The sequence below is a fragment of the Populus euphratica genome, unplaced genomic scaffold (assembly GCF_000495115.2).
Source record: "Populus euphratica unplaced genomic scaffold, PopEup_1.0 scaffold677.1, whole genome shotgun sequence".
NCBI classification, from domain to species: domain Eukaryota; kingdom Viridiplantae; phylum Streptophyta; class Magnoliopsida; order Malpighiales; family Salicaceae; genus Populus; species Populus euphratica.
In genome coordinates, this window is record NW_011500552.1 from 103,757 (window position 1) to 126,827 (window position 23,071).

General features: G+C 30.0%; 1 protein-coding gene across 2 annotated transcripts; it reads left to right on the top strand.

Annotated features, from left to right (window-relative positions):
- Nucleotides 1-9,375: 9,375 nt before the first annotated feature.
- LOC105115352 (uncharacterized) lies at nt 9,376-11,514 on the top strand. 2 transcript variants are annotated; one of them, XM_011012202.1, is made up of 2 exons: nt 9,376-9,943; nt 10,190-11,514. In XM_011012202.1, the coding sequence occupies exon 2, from the start codon at nt 10,211-10,213 to the stop codon at nt 11,333-11,335; it is 1,125 nt and encodes a 374-aa protein (XP_011010504.1). In that variant the 5' UTR covers nt 9,376-9,943; nt 10,190-10,210; the 3' UTR covers nt 11,336-11,514. The 2 variants fall into 2 exon arrangements, with proteins under 2 accessions (XP_011010504.1, XP_011010503.1); XM_011012201.1 differs by having other exon boundaries at nt 10,209-11,514.
- The last annotated feature ends 11,557 nt before the right edge of the window (nt 11,515-23,071 follow it).

Here is a 23,071-nt window from a genome sequence, read left to right on the forward strand (position 1 = left end):
GGCGTGAAATTTAAAATAAACATTATTATCACGATAAAATTTCTGAATAAAAAGTAACGGCTTAAGAATATGAGGAATATGAAGAATGTTAGATAAGTTAAAATTATGATTTGGGGGTATGTAACAAGGTATGTCTAATATTGGATATGGAAAGGCCTTTATTATTAACAATATGCAAAAGATCATTACCGAGATAGGATATAAACTCGGTCAGAGTTGCGAGATCGAGCGTAACGTGCTGGTTAGCACTAGTAGAAGTAGAAGCATTACCAGTAGTAAGATAGGTAGTAGGCTATTGTTCACTACTGTGAAACTAAGTGCATTGAGGGGCTGTGTGGCTAAAGGAGAAGTAGAGCAAACACTTGATGTTTTGCTCAAGGGATCGATGAGGAGATCACTATGACAAACCAGAGTTCTTTATGTTCTTTTGTCAGGTGTTCTGCTTCTAGTCGATACCCCTGAAAACCACAAAATTTAGATTTGTGTTGGTGGCTATTATAGTTGTTTATAGTTGTTGCTAGGACACTAGTTGCCATGAAAACAACCTCTATTATGGCTGAAGATAAGGCTTTTATGATACCATGTATGATACGAGAATTAGATGGAGAGATGAGATCTTACTCAAGAGTACACCAAAGACAATTAGAGATTTGACAATCTACCACAAGATGCAGTACATCCATTGAAAGAGAAGAGAGTAACACACTCAAAATAAGTTGTCAATTTCAGATATATGAGAAGAAAGACATGGCACAATGACATCAATAAAATGGAAGATACCCGACCAAGAAGATATGACTTTATCTATATTCATCAATAAAGATAATCGTTGTTTGTAAGCTTTAACAAAATAACTTGTTGAGTATTGGATAAAACAACTATGGCTGGAGTTGAGGTCCATATAATATGAAGAGGAACGATAAAAATATGAGAGGAGGGGCTAGCTCTGCAAGAGAAGGGGTTTGCTACTGTGGGAAGGAGCCACCAACAATAGCCTATATGTGGCCGGCTAGAGGTGCTGCAACACCGGTTTGGTGGAGGGAGAAATTGGTAGCAGCAAAGTCCATTAGAGAGAGAGGAGTTTTAATGTGTTAAAGCTCTAATACCAAGTTGAAGAGAAATAAGAGGCTTAACCTATTAATTAGCCAACCTTTCCTATTTATATATGTAGGGTAATATACAATAGTTAAGATAGAGATTATAACACTTAGATAGTCCTATACAACTACCACCACTCCTGTCTTTTTATCCTCACTAATATAAAGACCTGACGCTAGTGGCCTAAAATCAATAATCATTATAACAACCTTTCCACTTCTTTAGCCTTTCCACTTATTGACATTATCGATGATGGCTCTTCTTAACTACATTTCCTCCTCTAACGAGCAATACCACACATAACCATTATCAATCATTCACTCAATCATCATGCCTAACTTCTTCAAACCAAGACCCATTTCCTACATACCTTAGTTTTTCATCAATTCCAAACCATAATGCCACCATTAACAATAGTCATCTATTCACCTATTACACCACCATATCAGCTTACATTTCTCTTAAACCAATATCATCCACTTCTTGATACATGACGAACCCTCTAATAACCACTAACAACTATGACAACAACTCTTTAACAACTATAGTCAACCATAACCAATAATAACAATAACCTAATTGATGGTGGGAAGGAAGAAGAAACTAAGAGCAAACTAAGAAAAAAACAAATCCAATTAACAAAAAAGGTAAAACTTTCCTTACTGGGATATTTTGTTGAAAGTGGTTCCTAGTTTCACTATTGGCATGGACATGAAGAAAAGAGGGAGATCTAATTAATCCAACAGTTTTCTGTAATCCATCAACATCAACACATGGTCCCATACTTTGACAGTAACGATGGTACGTGAAGACTATATGTCGCCACTATTACTCTATTTTTAAAGCCTTCCAGCATTGTTTCCTTGTTTACAAAAACCTCTCCAATATATTCCTAATCTTTAAAAGGTCCATTTCAGAATTTGGATGATGTTTAGTTTGTGTATTAATTACTTTTGAATTTTGATGGGTTGTAAAAATATGATTGTAAGGTGTGTAAGTTGATTAGTGAAAAAATATATAGAAGACTCTAAATAATACGGACATGAAAAAAATAATTATGTCTTTGCATTCATTACTTTAAATGGAAAATATGTTGGTTAACTCTCCCTTATAACTATCAAATTCTTATGAAAAGGTTTTACCTTCTATTGAATAGGCCTCGAAGCTCGAATTGAAGTCTTTACCTAAACATTTGAAGTATGTGTACTTGGGAGAGGATGAAACCCTACCGGTGATTATTGTAAATGTTCTAACCATAGTCCAAAAAGAAAAACTACTTCCCTATCTATTTTTAATACGATTATTGAGGATAAAGTCCATATTAAGTGTGGGGGGATTTACATGTTATCTATGTTTGTGGCATTATGCTCTACTTTAGTAATTCTAATATGCCTGTATCTTTATGTTTGTTGCAAATGTAATTTTCATATTTATGGGATGAAAATATTTTTTATGGTGGTGCTATTTCAATGTCTTGATTGTTAATATCATTAATGAATTCTTAATTGAGCTCGTAAAAAAAATCACAATATGATTCAATGATGATTTAAAAAAAAAGCATTATTTAGTGAAGCTATTTTCTTTAAGACTAAAGTAACAAGATTTTGTAAAGACAAGCCCATGAGATTTTGAGCCTTATGACCAACACATCTATATCGTTATCTATTTTCTTCTAATGTGTGATTTTTTTTCCATTGGTTTTGTTTCTCTAGAACTTCCTCTGATTCTAATCAAAATCATATTCTTACATGCATATATGAACATGATTAAAGCATTCTTTATTATGTAAATTTTCCATTCAAGACCCTATTTGAGCTAATAAAAATTTTCTATGATTATAAACTCGCATTACAAGCCATAAACTAAACAATGTCTTACCCAAACTTAAAAATTAATGGAGCATCATACAATATTATACAAGTATGGAAATACATGAAATAAGTGTGAGGGTGTCTTAAATTCAAAAGTGGCTATATCAGGTGCGAGGGAACAAACTTTTACATTGAAAAAAAAACATAAACCATATTATATTATGATTGCAAATTAAGGAATTTGTTCTAACTATTGAACGATCAATTTTCCAATAAAAAAGGGTAATGTAGCTTTAATATTCGCCAAGTTCAAAATGGCTTGGGGGAGCGTTAAAAATTTTATTTCTTGTTTTGGGTATTTTGTTCTATTGGTTTTGATGGCTTTTAAGCTACCTTACCAAAGATTTCATAACTTGAACTAAGCCACATTACAACCCTTTGAAAGACCTTATGATTAGTGAAATCCATATAATCTAAATGGTGGGGAGTGAGATGATTCATAAGCTTGTGGTAGATCATTTCCATTTGAATGAAACACTAACCTTTCAAACACATAAGAATTGATGATCATTCATGTGAAGTCAACTATTTGGTTGTTTTATTCTAAAGTAAAAATGCTTGATAAATAATTTTAAATTTATTAGAATATCATTCATGATTTGTTATGATAGTTTGAGAGTTTAATTGTTGTTCATTGATGGCATTACATTTTAAATAATGAAAAAGTAAAATTAAAATTTTTCCTGAGGACATCCAAAAGCTAAGTGTGGAGGAATTTGATAAGCCCAAAATATACATATGTTTTTTTTCCTTTTACAGTATGGTTTCTAATGTATTTTGTTAAGCCCAAAATATACATATGTTTTTTTTTTCTTTTTATAGTATGGTTTCTAATGTATTTTGAACTTATTAGAAGTTATTTTTATGAGTTTGACATTCTTAAGAGACTTTGTGAGTAAATTGTTAAAAGATAAGAATTTTTGCATTTTATATTTCGGACCTTTGCTTCGAGTGACAAGTTTTTCATCGAATTATAATTTCAGAATGTGAAAGTAGGCTTAATCAAAGTTACAGTACACATATCAAGATATCCAAGAACGTATTATGGGCAGAAATGCAAGTTTGTTTGGACCTTTAATCAAACTTGCAAAATCTAACTGAAATCCTACTTGAAGCAAGATTCTCTACTTTTACACTACATATTCAAACAAACATATCTTAAGCCTCAAATATCAAAATCATGTGATTCTAAAGCCCAAAACGTCTACACATTCAGGACTATAATTTTTATATTGGATGTTAGGTTAGATAAAATAGTTTTGTAGACTAACTTTTAGACGCAACCTAAAGGACAAGATTGGTTTCCTGATCTAGTGAGGAAACTAACGGTGTCGAGTATCCCACTACGGCTGAGAGTTTGACATAAAAATAGTAGGCTTTAGGATCCAAGAAAGTGTAAATAAATCCTATAACATTCTATGAACAAAAGAATACAGTTGAAATGGTCAGATAGTGCAAGACACCAAGTCAGAAACAAAGTCTAAGTTGCAGCAGAGTCAATTTTCAATACAAATTCTAAATACCTTAAGAACCAAATAAAGAATGAAGGAATTAAGTAGCATAAGGACTTCTAATTGGCTTGAAAATCCTAAAGACATTTGGCACCCAATGGAGAGAATAAATAGAGCAAAACATAGCTAAAACAAAAGCTCGACAACATTTTTTTTTAAATTTTCTAGTAACTATGAACTAAACTTTAGTTTTAGTTCAAGGGGAATAAACACCATCTTCATTATTAAGTTGTAAGAAGTAACATTATCATTGTAATTTTTTCATATTCAAGTATTTATTTATCTTTATTTTAGAATTATGCTATTGATTTTTGTTCATGCATATTGAATTGTTTTGAGATAGTATACATGTTCTTATTTCAATTCGTAATTGTTTTTATGGACTGGAATAAGAAGAAAAGGAGTTAACTTGATTGTATAATTATTACTTGAATTTATTAGGGAGAAATAAGCTAAGTTAAATTTCTCAAGCTTTTGAAAGGTTGCTTAAAATGAATTTTACAGACTTTGCTCTTAAGACTCCTATCGAGTGAATTAAAATTGCTTTTCACTATTATATTCGCTTAATGATAAAAAAAAATTGATTAGAAAGCTTTATCTAATTAGTTTACTCAAAATCTCCTAGATCCCTCTTAGCTTCAAGGGACATCAAATTTATTTTTAAAAATTGAAAGAATATTCTTTTTACTTTGATGATCAATAGATTTATAGGAATAGATGTCTAGTAGGCCTTTGAACTAAATTAACAACATATCAATTTATTATTTTTATTTTTAGAATTTTGTTTCTTTAATCTTTTATTCAAATCCCCCATTCTATTTTATTTCAGTATATTATAGGAAGATTAAATGAAATTTCCCTTGCATTCGATTTGGTTTTCATAATCATACTATAAATTTATTTTGTTTATGATAAAAAAGTTAGAATTATATTTTGCTTTTTATGATCGGCTTGTTTTAACTCGCAAGTGCACGAGTGTGCGATGTAGCAATTAACTCGGTAAGATCGAGGTCATATCCACAGAGAGCTAGATCTGGAAATTAAGCTAGGTAACAAAAAAAAACTCAAGAGAAATTAAATTAACAATAATTTGGTTGAAAATAATTGATGGATTTGTTTTCAAAGATGAAAAAGTGTAAATAGATTTTAAATGACAAGAAAAAGTAAGTCTTGGTCCAAATCAATTTTAATGGTGATGTATTGGTGATTTCTTCAACATATATAAGATAACTCACCCTAATATCAATGATGGTGATATTAGTTCGGAAGATATTGCAATGAAGTTTAGAAAGATGAAGATTGATTATTGCTTAACAATGAACAAGTACTTTCATATTATGTAAGACATTGAATCAAGCAATCTCTATACCAAAACTAAAGTTTGTGCATAAAAATTCAAGATTATAACATAACCTAAATGATTTCTAAAATTTCTTTGCAATAATAAATCATTCATGAAGAAAATGAGAAGATAAACATTAAGATTCATTCATATCTTAAAGAACTCACCTCAACCACCATCATCCTTGATTTGGATCCAAGAAAAAGATTAGCCAACCATGATTATATATAAGAACACTTTAATAAACATGAAATAACTTGAATTAAACTAAAATAATAAGTTTTACAAGCTAAAAAACCGAAATCTATAAAGAAGAATACAACACAAATTCAGTAAAAATTCGGACACAAATCTGATGCTAACTTTGAACAGCAATTTAGACCCTCTTAGAAGCCTCCTCTCGAGATGTCTATTAGAGACATATTTATAGGAAATTCTGTCACCTTTCACGATCATTAAAGAACAGCTCATTTGGACACCTGAGTCAAAAGTTATGGGCAAAACTATGAAAGGTATTCTGAAAAATCAAATCAGGACAGCTTTGCAACCACTTTGGTGCACGTTTTTCTTCCTCATTTATGAGCTATCTCTTTCTTATTTTTTACCCAAAATAATATAAAAATGTCTCCTCCAGCTTTCCATCCATGTGCTTGCCTTTTTGGATCAATGGATTACCCAAAATAAATCAATTGTTGTTGTGTGGACATGTAAGATCATGGATTGTGTTTGGGCTGATTTGAAGGTTGATTTGGGGCTAATTTGGGGCTGAATTTAAGCATCAAATAAGTATACAAATATACCTATTATTTGGGCTAAGATTGACATTGAAACCTTGAGTGTTTAATGGTTGAAGTTTGCACACAACATAAGGCAAGTTTGGGCTTAAAATAGATCATATGATATTCTTTTCTAGAATTGGAATAGAATTGATTTTTGGGACAAATTTGGAGCACTTATTTGAACCAAGATTTGCTTCAATCTTCAACTAAATGTCTCTTCAATTCTTTGTTCTGAATTCCGACGTTGAATTTCCTGAATTATTTCATTTAAGCTCCAAAAACCTATCGAAACATTAAAACAAACTTCATTACTGAAAAGCACATCAATTATTATAAAAAAAACCAAATAAAAACAATAAATACATATGTAAAATAAGAGACTTAATGACACTTTTGATGCACAAGCAGTCATGCCCAAAAATCAAGGTGTACAACTTCATTTATGAATAAAATACCACAAAGTGTTATATTATTATAACGTGAAGTATTAAATATTATGTGCATATGTGAAATTATAATAAAACCAAGGTTTTGAATTAAATAAAGATGGGAAGTGTCAATTTTGAGTGTTAGTGGAATCATTGGTAATGGTTTAAATTTTATTGGTTCAGTAGAGGTTACTGGGGCTGCACATTAATGTGGTACGACTATATGATGTGAGACTTCAGGTAGGTGCTTGACATCTCGACGCCTTACAATTACTTTTAAGGTTTTATTAATTCTATAATTGTGAATCCTTTAAATGCATGTTCAAAATCTTTATGTTGAAAGTATAAAAGAAAAGAATGAATAAAGTGAAAGAACCAAGAGGTGTAAATGGACCAATTTGAGAGGTGTCCTTATGTGGATGGTTGGATTTGATTGGCATTCTTATATGGATGGCTATATCTATTGGCATCCTTAAGTGGATGGCTAAATTTAGTTGACATCAATGTGAGGATAACTGAGATTATATGACAACTATATGGATAACAAGTTTTAAACAAGACATTGAGTTGCAGTGAAAATTTTAAAGGTGACCAACATAGTTTAACAAATATTCCATGAGGCGGGGAATAATGGTATGAATTGAGATTAAGAACAAGATTGTTTAATAGCTAAAAAAGTGTGAAAAATTAATTAACAAAGAAAAGCTCATAATAGGTCGTAAGGATGACAAGGTAAGGATTAGTGACAGATAAATAAACACAAATGGGTACAGTGTATCCAATAGGAGAGGGTTGGTTTACTTGGAAAACTTATATAAGAAGATTAAGGTGAGGCGTTAATAAAAGATAAGATGATTAAGACAACAAATGTGTCTTAAGGTAAAGTAATGAATAGTGATGTTAATAATCAAATTGTGTCTTAATGTAAAGTAATGAATAGTGATGTTAATAATCAAATTAGAAGATGATGGATGAGTGTAAGCTAGTACATATAATAGGTGAATAATTGTTGTTCTAAGGATTTATTTATGGAATAAAAGCAATGTTTACATATATTATAAGTGCTAGCAACTAATACTATTAGGAGACTTAGGTTATGATATAAGAGCAGTAAAAATATAGTTGCTATGGAAGTTCATATATTAGTATTTACAGGCCCTAATGACAATATAGTGTGTGCGGTGTAGATTTACTAGGTTTAATATGCTTGTGATGAGGTTAATATGTGCAAGTACAAGCTTGATATAAAAATTTCCTTTTCAATTATAGGTAGTGATAATAAACATCAAAACATTTTATATTAGGTCTATAATTAAATAGATTATAAATTTATAACTTACGATCTAAATGCTTTTATTTTCCCGCACCTATATAACTAATATAAGTTACTTAACTTGTTAATGTTTATGATTTTATTATGATTCGAATATTATTTTATTATTTTATTTGTAATTGTCTTTAATGCTAAAAAAAGGTGTTATACTTAAAAGAAGGCATGAAATTGTTATTGAAATAATGATGAGATATAATTTAGGATTATTGGATTAAAAAGGTGGAAAATTATTATAGAAGTGTATAGGTATTTATGAATAACTTGATATATTCTAAATATAGAGGAAACTCTACCAAAACTTCAGTAAAAATTTTAAAAGTGTTTATATGAATATTTAAGAATGTGTAAAAATAAATATTACCTATTTTTTATGAATTTCATGAATCAAAAGGTTATAAAAATATGATGTGTTATTTTGTTTTCGTGTGAAACAAGTATCATTATACTAGAAATTGGGGTCATTACCAATTGTAAGGGTCTTGCAAGCTTTTGATGGTCTATCTTTACCTGTTGGCGTATCACACATTGAGTCACATAGTTGCAATTTCTTTTTTTTTATTAAGCCACCAATAAAATTCTTTCAAATGCTTATATATTCTTGTGCTTCGATGCACAACAAACTTAGCTTCGTAGGGCATTATCTCTCAGTAGATACATCCTTTTACCGATTGCTACCATTCTGTCTTCTAGAATTTGGAAAGGCGTTTTCATGCTTGATTTCACCATATTACTCACTCTCTCCATTTCTTCATCATTTTGGTGAGCTTCTAAAACTTTATCTCTAAAAACTGATCGCACATTGAGTTGTGCTAATATGAACCCTTCAAGTCCAATTCTTATTTGTGCATCAAAAAACGAACGCCACAACTACCACTTCTAGATCTTTCATGAATATTCAATTATACAATCAACTTTTCATGTTACATCAACAGACAACTCAACCCTTTATCTGAAGATTCATTGTAAGCGTACAAGGCGTTGCTTCCAGCCACTGCAGTTCCATATAAGCCATTACTTTTCTATCTCATCTGGTCGGTATGGTAAAACGTCCTTTCTATTAGAAAGCAAAATTAAAGATATAGATCCTTTCCATTTCCACGGCAAAACATTCAACCTTGTTGCAACCAAAACTCACCACAAAAATTTATAGATTAATCTATCGCAACATCAATCCCACTCACCGACCCTTAAATCTCCTAATTAAAACCTCACCAATCCCCTCCTGTCCAGTCTCCACTAGTCTCCATCTCAATTATGCCACCACCACAAATCCAAGTGGGACTTTTTTACAGTATATACAGTGAGGAATCTCGTTTGCAACCAAACAGTTTAATCTATTAAATGAATCTCCCTATTAAACCTCTAGTGCCGAACAAAGGTGTCAATCATAGAGTGACACTGAGTCGAGTTGCATATCCAAAATTGCAAGAGAAAACGGAAGTGACCATTCCGGATTTTCTCATACCAGAACTGTCCCACATGTACATCAACATCCTATAATATTCTGAGAATGAGAGATCAAACATTCTTGCCCAGGTGATGGTCGGCTCAGTAGCTATAGTGTGTTTTGGTCCCATATAGGTAAGAAATAAAACAGTATTTGGGTAGCCTGCAGCACACTTACTGACTTATCCATTTCTCTGTTCTTTTCTGGAATACTTCTTTATATTCCACTTGTCTCTTGCTCTCTCTTATGCAAGCTTATTCAAAATCTATGTTTCTTTCTCATATTTAAATATCTTCTTCTTTGTATATAAATCTCGATCTCTTAGTATTTGGGTAGCCTTCAACACACTTACCCCGACAGTATTTGAACAAAACCTGTAGTTGTACTTTTACCTTCCAGAAATGGCTACAAGTTCTGCGGAAGAGAAACGAGAGCATTCGGACTTTAGTACTCAAGCGGAAGAAGATCAGGAAGAAGAAGCATTATCACTGTGTGATTTGCCAGTCAATAGGATGAAAGAAGAGAACAATCAATCAAATAGACATCAAGAAGCTCATCAAGGAACTGAAACAAATCAAGAAGATTTCGACTTCGGTCCCTGGAGTGGTGATGGCTATCTTTCTAAGAAATCAGATATGTGTGCAGCTGATGATATATTCTTTCAAGGCCAAATTCTCCCTCTTCGTCTCTCAGTTAGCTCAGAAAGTGGTGTTAACAAGTTCGAGAGCGATAGCAGCTTCAACACAAGCCATTGCCTATCAAGGTCGGCCTCCACGGACCACAATTCAATTGGTGTTTTCACCACTTTCAGTGGCATGAGCAGCAGCAGCAGAAGTCATTACTCATCAAGCAGCAACAACACAAGCTCTGCTATTGCCAGCACAAGAATGATAAAACCAATAATTCAAAACCAGTTTCTAACCCATCGAAGTCCAAAACCTCAAATTAGACTTTCTAGTACCTCACTGGGAAATGCAGCTTGTAACAGACCAAGAAATTCTTCATTTTGGGACTTTTTTAGACTGGGTTTGGTCCGTACACCAGAGATTGAATTACAAGATCTTAAGGTCCGTAATTCTGTTAGTAGAAATAGTAGCTCTAGTAGCAGCAAAAGCAATTCAAGCATCAAGAAATGTGGCAAAATTAATGTTAGCAGTGACAACAGTAAAACCGGGTGCAAAATCAAGAATAAGAGCAGACATAATAGCAATGATTGTGGGAAGAACATGGAGAAACGGAGGAAACAGAGTTTGTTGCAAAAAAGGGGAGGGTTATTAAGTGGCTGTAGCTGTTCAGTTAGTGCAGTGAAACCATTTCCCTTGAAAAGCAGTAACGACAGGAGTCGTAGCGCAGGAAATGGCAATAATGATAAAAGTGAAAGAGGGTCCATAGAGGAGAAGCTGCAAGAGTTGAAGATGAAGAGAAGAATTGTGAAAAAGCAGCTGATGCAGCAGCAGGGAAAGCAAGCTATGTCACGTCATCGAACGTTTGAGTGGATAAAGGAGCTTCCGCATGCTAATTTTTGAATCATCAAAAGGAAGTTATCTATTTTTATTTTTTTTTTAAAAAAAAAGAAAAATCCATCTCGCATGCCTGTATATCATTGCCTTTGTTTCAGCCTTTTGTTTTTCGGATTCACTTTTTCTTTAATTTGAATTGTACTCGTAAACTTGTTTTTCGAGAGAACGGGCACTGTCATCTAGAACTGCAATCCTACAAGTCTTGTTTTTATGGAGAGATTGAGTTCGTTAAAACCTAACCTCACCTAAAGTTCTAGCAACTTTTTAGTTGTTTTCTATCTAACAAATAATAATAACTCAGGTTTTTCTTTTTCCCCAAAAAGAAAGTCTTGGTATTTTAGTATATATGATTTTTAGTAGAATTAAAGTTAATTTTGAATATTTTAAAATAATGTGTTAGTGTTTTATATGTAATTCATGATTTTTTAATTAAAAAATATAAATATTATTTATGCCGTTGCGGATCTGACTTCAAGTCAATTTCTAACCTAAAATAATAATAATTATTTTATCAATATGTATCTATATATCTTTTTAATTTACAAATAAAAAAATAATGTGTTAATATTTTATATATAATTTAAAATATCATGATTTTTTAATTAAAAAACATAAATATGATTTTTTAATTAAAAAACATAAATATTATTTACCATGGTGCGGGTAGGATTTTAAGTCAATTTCTAACATAAAATAATAATAATTATTATGTTATGAATATGTATTCATGTATTTTTGTTAACTTAGAAATAAAAAAAAATTATGCTTTATAAACATAAATTAAAAAAATATATGAATTGATAAATAAAAAAATTATTAACACTAATTAAATATCATAGTGTGAATGTTAATATTCATAGTAAAAATAAAAGATAGAGACATATAATTTTTTTACATTGGCTATGATTTTTATTTCAACAATTTTCATTAATTTTATCTTATGACTAAATTTTTTGCCTATAACAAATTATTTTTTATATACAAAATTTATAAAAATATAGTTAATTCATATAAAATATAAGAGAGAGAAAATTTGCTTCAAATAAAACTAATCTCTTAAATAATATGCAACTAAAACAAAATGTAAAAAGATCAACGGAAGCTAAGGCTTAGCAACCTAGGCTTATGCCTGGTTTTTTCTTTATAAATAGTTGATGAAGCGTCATTTAGTAGTGTATTTTTTTAAGACGAATGATAGGTCACCAAAAGAGGTAGGTTACTTGTTGTTGTTGAATGATATTTTTTACTTATTTTTATTATAAAACACCTTCAAGACACCATCTAAACCTCAAAAAACAATTTTTCAATTTCAAAACATCCTAAAATCACTCTTAAAATGAAAATTAAACAAATTAAAATAAACCAAATGCCAATCTACTACTTTCTTGCCATGTTTAGAGGGAAAAACCACATTCAGAAAGTTCTTTCAAGAAGAGAAATCCATTAACACAATATCTTTCTTTTATTAGGTAAAATGTGGCTAATAAGCACCTTCATTGTTTTTTGATGAGTTTCTCCTCGCTCAAACCTAGAGACCAAAAAAAAATAAACAAAAAAAAATTGGAATCAAATAAAAATTTAAGAAACTTGAGATTGGCCGCATATTTTATCCGTATTTTATATTATGGTCCTCTCACATAAAATTTTATTTTTTTACTATAATTTACAATTTATCTCATTGAGTTAGACCACAAATGGATTAAATCAAAAAGAAAATAAGTATGAGAATGGAATTAAAAAAAGAAAAAAAGAAGAGAAGAATTGCTTCATTGTTCATAAAAAGTGAATGGAAATAACCCAAATCTTTTATTGTTTTAACTAACTAGCCCTATATCCACTATACACTAGGAGTAGGATTTGAAGTAAATTTTTAACATGAGAGAAGGAAGCTTTGTGTTATGAATGTATTTTCGAGTATCATGATTTTTTTAAATAAAAAAATGAAAAGATATTTTTTTATATAAAAATAAATAAAATGATCATTCAAAAAGGAATGTTAATGCTTATTAAATAACAAAACAGTAGGTTAATATTCCTAGTAAAAGCAAAAGGTTGAGGCACATATAAATATTTAACACATGCTATCCATTTTCTTTTACATGTTTTTATTTATTTTATGTCAAGGGTTAATTCTCATTTCTAATAACAAATAATTTTTTAAAATAGTTGCAGACAAATTATAACATGAGAGAGTATTATTAAATAAAATTATTTTTTAAAAAAAAGAGGCAGAACTAAGTGCCTAGCCAACCATCAAAAGTCTACGCTGACATGTCAGCCAATTTTTTTATTTTTAAGGAGAAGACAATGCATCATTCATTGTAATTTCTTTTCTTAACTTGGTATAAGTTAAAAAAAATTATAATAAAAAAGAGTATTAATAAATTGAAAAAAATTATAAAAAAAAATAAACAAACAAGATCAATTATTGTTAAGCCTAACAAGTTAGGCCTAAAAATCTAGCCATCCATCAAAAGCAAAAGCCCACATGTTGATTAGGTTTTTTTTTTTAAAGCAAACATCATCTACTCCAATTTCTTATTTAAACCAGGTGATAAGTCATCTAATGTAATAGATGACATTTGCCCTACAAATTTTTTTTTCAATCATTAAAAAATCGACATATATAATATGTCATTTATGTGTACAGTGAAATGGTTTATAGTGTGCGATTTTTTTTAAAATATTTCATGACATGTCATCTATCATAAAAGATTTTTTTAAATTTGTTTTTACTTGAAAGCACTTAAAAACTATCTTATAAACCTTAATAAATAGATTTTTATGTTTGAAACATCATGAAATCACTTCAAGCGTAAAATCAAACTAAATTAAAAACTACTTTTCAGTCCAAATCTTTTTTGTATTTATATATTTAAGCAGGCAAAACACTTTCATTAAAATATCATCTTTAAAATCAACCAATGAACACCATGTTCATCGATTTATGGTGGTTGAATGGACAATTTCTCTTTAATTACTGTTTTTCAAGACTAAAGTGTAAAAAATAACATGAACTAAGCTTGTATAATTTTAAAAAACAAGGATGAAATTTCATTTTTTTAACTTTTTAAAAGTAATTCTTTTTTAGGTTATGCTAAGTTTGTTCCTTGTTTTTCAATTTGATGTTAACAAGTAATTTTCATTTAATTTTGTAAAATAAATCTTTAATTTTATGTTACAAAAACAAAAAAACATACTTGAAACACAAAGAAATAAAAATAGAAATAAAAATTTAGAGTGAAAACCATGGGAATATAATTTGGAAGGTGTAATTTTAAAAAAAAATTAATGCGATGACAAAAATATAAATGAAGAAAAATGTAAATGATCAAGAAGGAAAAAAATGGTTATGAATATTAATTGTTAAAGGATCTAAGTGCTACAAACAATGAAAGATTGTGTTAATCACACGTGGAACAAAATTACCTTAAGAAATAAATTCAAATATTTAATTTAATAATCTAAAAATTAATAAAAAAAATTTATTGTATTCGTTTCACTAAACAATTTAGAAATTTCATGTGTGTATCTTGTAACTAATTAAATATTTTATATTTCTGGGAAAGATATGAAGAATAATTAAAAAATAAATTTACATAATCCAAATTTATAATTACTTTCAAATTGGAATACTTCATCATAATATTGATAATTAGTATTATGCAATTAAAAAATGATATAATGAAAATTATTAAAGATAATAAATTTAAAAGTTAATTTTATAATTATTTTTAGAAATATAATGTCTATTTACATTAAAAAGAAGCAAATCTAGGGAATCAATAATTCACAAATTAAACTATAGTTTTAACTTTTAGCTTTTAAATTTAAGTTTCAATTTACTTCTTATTTATGAAATTATAAGTATAAACTGATTGTAATTGGTGATACTAAATTTTTTCATTCTTTAATTTTTGATAAAGTTATAAAAACTTTAGATTGGATTGGGCTTTTCACTGCTATGTCTTGAGCGAGAATGTGATGGGATTGAATGTAAACTTTTATCTCTAGTCATGCTTATTTCTGAAAAACAAGTACTTTATTAGAATAACGAACTATTTAATACTTAAGTTAGTAAATGTAAAGGTAGAATATAAAAAACAAGAAAGAGAAATAACAAGAGAAAAAAATAGGTAGAAAAATAGGTAGAAAAATGAGTAGGAGTAATATGTATAGTGAATGAATAAGTTGATCTTGTATTTTTGAACCACAAAAATAACTTTAAATATGTAGCAACTTTAATATTTTATATATAATGTATATGTTATATAGTTAATCGGTTAGTTACATATGACAAAAAAAATTATAATATTTGATTAATGAGTCTAGATTAAAGATAAAAGTTCTTGTGACAACAATATTTTCCAAATAAAATTATAAAATTGTTATGATTATGAGATCATTATTTTATTAAAGCATTGTTTCTAAATATTCTTGTTCAATGCTATATTAAAACTTAATATTATTTGGTGCATTAAGATTTATATATATTATGTTCTTTTTTTTATTAAAAAAACAATTGTTCTTATAAACTAAGGTACGAGCAAAACTTGGAAGTTATATGTAAGTGTTTATAACATGAAATTTACACTAAAATGACTCGTATAAAGATTCCAAATGTAAAGATTATATGTGTCTTTGAAAATGTTCATATAACAAATCTATAAGTGATCCTTAGACTTAAAATCAATGAGTTATCTTATAAATGAAATTTCATACTTTGATTCTAACTACATGTTATTCTAATCAAAGATAACAAATAAAAAGATATTAGGTATAAAATAAACTATATAAAGGTATTTGAGTGATCAAAAGAGAATTAATCATCATGAGTGAATGAGAGAAAATGTTCCACATGTTCTCAAATAGTATTGATTGTAAAATTCTTTCCCAATACAAAATGAGATTTGAAAAAAAAAAATCATATTTCATTCAACTGATCAATGATTATGGTATTGAGAACAAATATTATTTGATAAAGTAAACATACTACACAACATATATCTAAATTAGAATATTTTTTTATGAAGGAATAATAATAATTATATTAATAAATCAGTCACTAAAAAGTTAAGTCAAATCATAAATGAGTTTTCTAATATTTAAAGAATTATGATATGTTTTTTTATGGTGCATTTGATCTTAGAACATAAATCAATCAATTGTTAAATTAATAATATATTATTTTTTATTTTACTTATTCTATTTTTATTAGAATTATGATTTATATTTGGATCAACTTATTAGAAAGCTAATGGGTCACATATATTAAAATTATTGGTAAAAAATAATCTAGGATGATTAATTAAATGTGACTTGATTGTAAATAAGTTTTAGAGATTAAAGACTATAGTGTAATTAATGCATGAGATTACAATTCCAAAACTAGAAAAATCAAGTAGGGACTTGATTATATAAATTTATAAAATAATATATGTGATATTATTTAGTGAGCAAATTGATATTTTATAATTTATAGGGTTATTAGGTTTTTTCTGTAAATAGGATTTGATGCTTTATATTTTTTTTAGACATGAGAGGTTATGTTACAGAACATATGATATAAAGAAATACCTAAAACATGAAAGAGAAAGTTAAAAAGATTTCAAGAGATTTCTTACTAGTTGTTTATATGGATTACATGTTAGAGGTTAGACACTTAGATAACTTATGGATTATGAAATTCTAGACTTGAAAAAGTTGACTGACACGACTAAAAGATTGATGTCTTCTCCCAAGTGCAGGAGTGTCGAAATAATAAATAACCCGGTAAGACCGGGGTCGAACCACAGGGAGGTTAATTGTACAAATTATAAACGACAATAGTACAACAACAATAATAATAATAACAACGACAATAATAATAGTAATAACAATAATAACAACAATGACAATAACAATAATAACTATAATAATAATAATAATAATAATAATAGCAGTAGTAGTAGTAGTAGTAATAATAATAATAATAATAAAGAAAGAGAAGAAGAAGAAGATGATGAGAACTTCAAGATGGAATATTAATGTAAAGATTAAATAATAATAATAACAAATGTCAAGGTTAGAGGTTCCTCTAGTAGTATGTCAAACAAGTATAGTATAAACTATTATTATTCAATTGGAAACCACACACAAAGAAGGTTCCAATTAGATTATAGATTGTTAACATGATTACATTAGTCATCTTATTCAATTAATGTTAATACTTGTAAATCTCGTCAAGCATTCATGATTATAACTTATATTAACAACAAATCAAGATCCTTTCATAGCTCAGGTGTCGGTTATACCATACAGTATTGATTAGTACTTAAAAGTGCATTTTTATCAAGGTTTTATATCATCATTTTGCACTTGAAGTATCAATAACTCCTTAACTAAAGCATGTTTTATAATAATATATCAAATAATATAAGATACCTTTAATTTAGTATCGATAACTCCTTAACTAAAATATGTTTTATAATAATGTATCTAATAATATAAGATACCTATAATTTGTGGTAAATGTTCATTTTAAATGCAGGCCTATTACATAAATGAAAGGATTGATTGATGACTTTAAGAACTTAAATTGCAAGGGCAAAAAGATGAATAAAATTAGAAAAGAGATGTCAGTGCAATACAAATCGGAACACTGTTCGGTAATTGGGTCATATCTGGAGTTATGGATCTCAGATTTAGGTCTACTTTATATGGATGGAAAGGTAAGACATAGGCCTACAACTTTCATATGGAGCCCAAGATCTAAAAAGGCCATTTTCAAGTGCAAATTATAGCAACAACAAAGAAGCCCGAATCTGTCCTCCAGCCCGAGCACTGTTCAGTATTTTGGCCATATCTGGAGTTATAGAAGTCCAAATGAGCTCAATGTTTTACACAAGAAAGCTGAGACAATTGCCTACAACTTTCATGTTTTCAAGTGGCTCCAATTTTGACGTTATCAATGATGTTTTGGGCAGACAAGAGAAGATAAGGATTATCACCAAGTCAAGAGTTGGCCACCCACTCATCAATTAATCATCAAATCAATAGTTCCCAATTTTGGCCTATAAAAGGAGGCATTTGCCATGCATTTAGGCATCTTGATTTCCAGATCAAGATCATGCTTTTGCTTTCTCTCTTTGTATTTTTTGTAATGTTTATGCTTTACTTTCATTAATATCAAGTTTATGCCTTTCATTTCCTTGCATTTACTTAGTTAACTTTAATCTTATTCATGTTCTTATTTTGTTTATTTATTTTTCTTTCTTTCATTATGTCTAGCTAATTTTATTATGTCAAGGTGAAAAGGTTACACTAATGGTGTAAGAATAAGTATAGTATAAACTTAATATGGACTTTAATGTTTGATACTAACATGTTTTGTTTTTGTTTTCTTGTTCACTCTTTAATACTTTGCTTGTTAAATGACTAATCTTGATTTATGTTGTATAACACTTGGTACAACAAATGCTTGGCACTTTCATAGCCCATAATGTATGGTATAACCGACACCTGAGCTATGAAAGGAACTTGATTTGTTGTTAACATAAGTTATAATCATGAATGCTTGACGAGATTTACAAGTATTAGCATTAATTGAATAAGATGACTAATGTAATCATGTTAACAATATATAATCTGATTAGAACCTCCTTTGTGTGTGGTTTCCAATTGAATAATAAGAGTTTATACTATACTTGTTTGATATACCATTAGTGGATCCTCTAACCTTGACATTTGTTATTATCATTGTTTAATCGTTACATTAATATTCCATCTCAAAGTTCTCATCTTCTTCATCTTCTTCTTCTTCTTTATTATTATTATTATTATTATTACTATTATTATTACTACTACTAGTATTATTGTTGTTGTTGTTGTTGTTGTTGGTGTTGTTGTTATTGTTATTATTATTGTTATTACTATTATTATTGTTGTTGTTATTATTATTATTGTTATTGTATTATTGTTATTTATAATTTGTACAATTAACCTCCCTGTGGTTCGATCCCGGTCTTGCCGGGTTATTTATTACTTCGACACTCCTGCACTTGGGAGAAGACAACAATCTTTTATTCGTGTCAAGTTTTTGGCGCCGTTGCCGGGGAGGTAAGTTCTTGTATAAATTATAGTTTCTATTTTATTTTCTCTTTTCACTTTTCTTGTATATAACTTTGTCTCTTTTGTTTTGTTTCTCCTTATTTTGTTTTCTTCCTTCTTCTTTTGTTTTCTTCTTTATTTTATTATATTCCTACACGTGCATGAGATTGTAGTCACGTACATCAAGTGGTAGATTTTGTAAGGTATCCTCATCATTTTCAGAAAATATGGCCGAAAAAGATAATCAATCACTTCATAATGAGAATAACCATGTTAGAACACTTAGAGACTACATGAATCCCACAAGAATAAGTGCATCATCATGCATAGTTTTTCCTCCTGATGCATCTCATTTTAATTTTAAGCGAGGCATTATTCAACTTTTACCTTCTTTTTATGGCTTAGAATTGGAAAATCCATACTTGCATTTAAAAGAATTTGAGGAGGTTTGCAACACATATAATGATTCAAATTGTAGCATGAACACCATCAGATTAAAGCTTTTTTCTTTTTCATTAAAAGATAAAGCTAAAACATGGCTACAAAATTTAAGACTAGGATCCATTCGTGCTTAGGATGAAATGCAACAACAATTTTTAAAGAAGTTTTTCCCATTTTATAGAACAAACTTTTTCAAAAGACAAATCACCACTTTCACTCAAAAACCAGGAGAAACATTTTACCAATGTTGGGATAGGTATCGAGACTTGCTTAGTACTTGCCCTCATCATGGTTTTGAAACATGGAGATTGGTTTCACATTTCTATAAAGGGTTAACACCTAGAGATAGGCAAATGGTTGAATTGATGTGTAATGGAACTTTTAAAGATAAAGACCCTGATGAAGCAATGGAGTACTTAGACTTGTTAGCTGAAAATGCTTAAAATTAGGACACCGCGGGTACTTATGAGGCACCGAGTCAAACTCAACCTCATACATCTAGTGGAGGTATGTACAACCTTAGGGAAGATCATGACCTTCAAGCCAAGTTTGCATCTTTAGCTAGAAAAGTTGAGGTACTAGAATTGAAAAAAAATGGTAAATGAAAATCTGTTGAAAACATTGTGTGTCAAATGTGTGAAATAAATGAACACTCAACCAATAAGTGTCCAACCTTGCCTTCTTTTAAGGAATGTCTCCATGAACAAACACATGCTTTAAACAGTTTCCAAAGGCCCAATTATAACCCATACTCGCAAGCATACAACCCTGGTTGTAGAAATCACCTAAATTTCAGTTGGAAGAGTGATAATGCACAAACTTCACCACCACAGTTTCAAGCACACCATAATTTCCAAAATTCTTCTGGATATGCACCTTCTTATGCTCCACCTCTTAGAAGTAATTTTGAGGAAACTTTGTATGCATTCATTGAAAAACAAGAGACAATCAACACTCAACTTACTCAAAGCATAATAGATTTTAAAGACACTCTTGCAAAACTCACATCTGCTCTCAGTTTTCAAGAGCAAGGTAAGTTTCCATCTCAACCACAGCAAAATCTCAAGGGGCAATACGATGCAAATGCAAGTAGTCTTGGAAGTCAACACATGGATCAAGTCAAATCAGTCATCACTCTTTGTAGTGGTAAGGTTATTCAAAAACCAATTCTTGAACCTTGTGAGAAAGATGATGAGTCAATATCTAAGGGTAAGGAAGCGGTTGAATCTGAACATTGCAAAGAAAAGACTACTTCCCCTCCAGCACTTCCATTTTCTCATGCCATGACCAATCAGGAAGAAATCGAGGATGAAAAAGGCACCGAAAATGTTGATGCAGATCTTTTATCAAAAGTGACAACAGATTCGACACCCAACATCACACCTATCAATGATTACTCTCCTGATGAATCCTTACTTTCTCTTAGTTCAATGCCTTGGTTTGCTAAAAATATCAATTTTCTTGCTTTAGGATTTTTGCCAGCTCACTGGAGTACCGAAGATAAAAGAAAATTTTTGAGCAATGTGCAAAATTTCTATTGGGATGACCCCTACTTATTCAAGTATTGTCCTTATCAAATATTTCAAAAATGCATTCTCGATAATGAGGTAAGTAATTTCATTAAATTTTGTCACTCTAAGGCACGTGGGGATCATTTCTCGTCAAAAAAGAGGATTGTAGAAATCTTACAGAGTGGATTTTACTAGCCCACCATATTCAAGGAGTCACATGCATTCCGCAAAAACTGTGAAAATTGTCAACAGGTGGGATTTATTTCAAAACACAGAGTCTTTAGATAATCTTCTATTGACTCTTAAGTCTCATCATAGTCGAGATAAGGATCGTGCAATTCATGACTTATGAACCCATTTTTATAAAGAACATGCTTGACATAGTCTTGAGAATCTGACTAAAAAAGACCCTGTTTGCTAGTTTTTAAGAAAACTAGATGGGAAGCCTATCCCCGACCCATAGAGGGTGTTTAAGCCGTTCTTGGACGTAAAACCAAGGGAAGATGTGAGCCACAATCACAACTACCTATACATACATATTTTTTTAAAATAAATAAATAAAGAGAGAGAGAGTGTGTGTCTGTGTGTGAGGCTCCAGCTGGCCTACATATAGGTGGTATGATTACCTTTTTAATTTCTCATCTATAAAATCCCCTGTTCCTTCCTTTCATTTCTACCCAACCCATACATTCAACAAATACAGAAGTGTGTAGAAATGGCAAGTTCCTCAGGTCATCATATAAGAAATATTTGTGTTTTTGGTGGATCTAGTCTTGGGAAAGAAAAGGAGTTTTTTAGAATCAGCAAATCATCTTGGTCAAGTGCTAGCTGAGAGAAAGATTCATTTAGTGTATGGGGAGGCCGTCTTGGGTTAATGGGAGGTGTGTCAATAGCTGCATTTTTAGGAGGTAGTCAAGTTTTGGGGGTCGTCCCCGAAGCTTTAGCACAAGGGGACATCATTGGAAAAACAATTGGAGAGGAACTTCAGGTCTCCACAATGTCGGCTCGAATAAATGCAATGTTTAACCATGCTGAAGCCTTCATTGCTTTACCAAGTGGTCTAGGCACATTGGAAGAGATCTTTCATATTTCCTCTTGGGCTCAACTGCACATTCACCATAAACTCATAGGTTTGTTAAATGTTAATGGTTATTATGATAAGTTGTTGTCTTTTCATGATTATGCTGTGGAACAGGAATTTTTAACATCTTCTGCATGACAAATCATAATCTCTGCTGTTACTGCTGAACAATTGATTGACCAACTACAATCTTTCATTCTTGTAATTGATCCTTCCATGAGTCGCATAAATTGGTCATCTAAGGAAAGCCGTAAAAAGCTTATATTAGATTTGAGTCTTCATTTGTAATTTTTGTGTTGTTTTGTTTTATTATTGTGTTTTGGTATTACTTATTTTTGTTTAAGTGTGTTTTAGGTTTGTCAATGTTTGTTATTTCAGGTAATATCTTCTATACTCTATCTTTCTACCTTAGAATATTGAGGACAATGTCTCGTTTTGGTTGGGGGGAGATGGTAGTAGTTGATAAAAAAAAAAAATTGTTTTCCATTTTATAATTGTTGTTACTAGGATGGCAAAGTAAAGGAGCTCTTTTGTTAAAGTGACTCTTGAGACGCATCTTAGTAACCATTCTTAACAAGGTCTATTATAATACTTTATAAAATATTCAGATTTATAAACTCT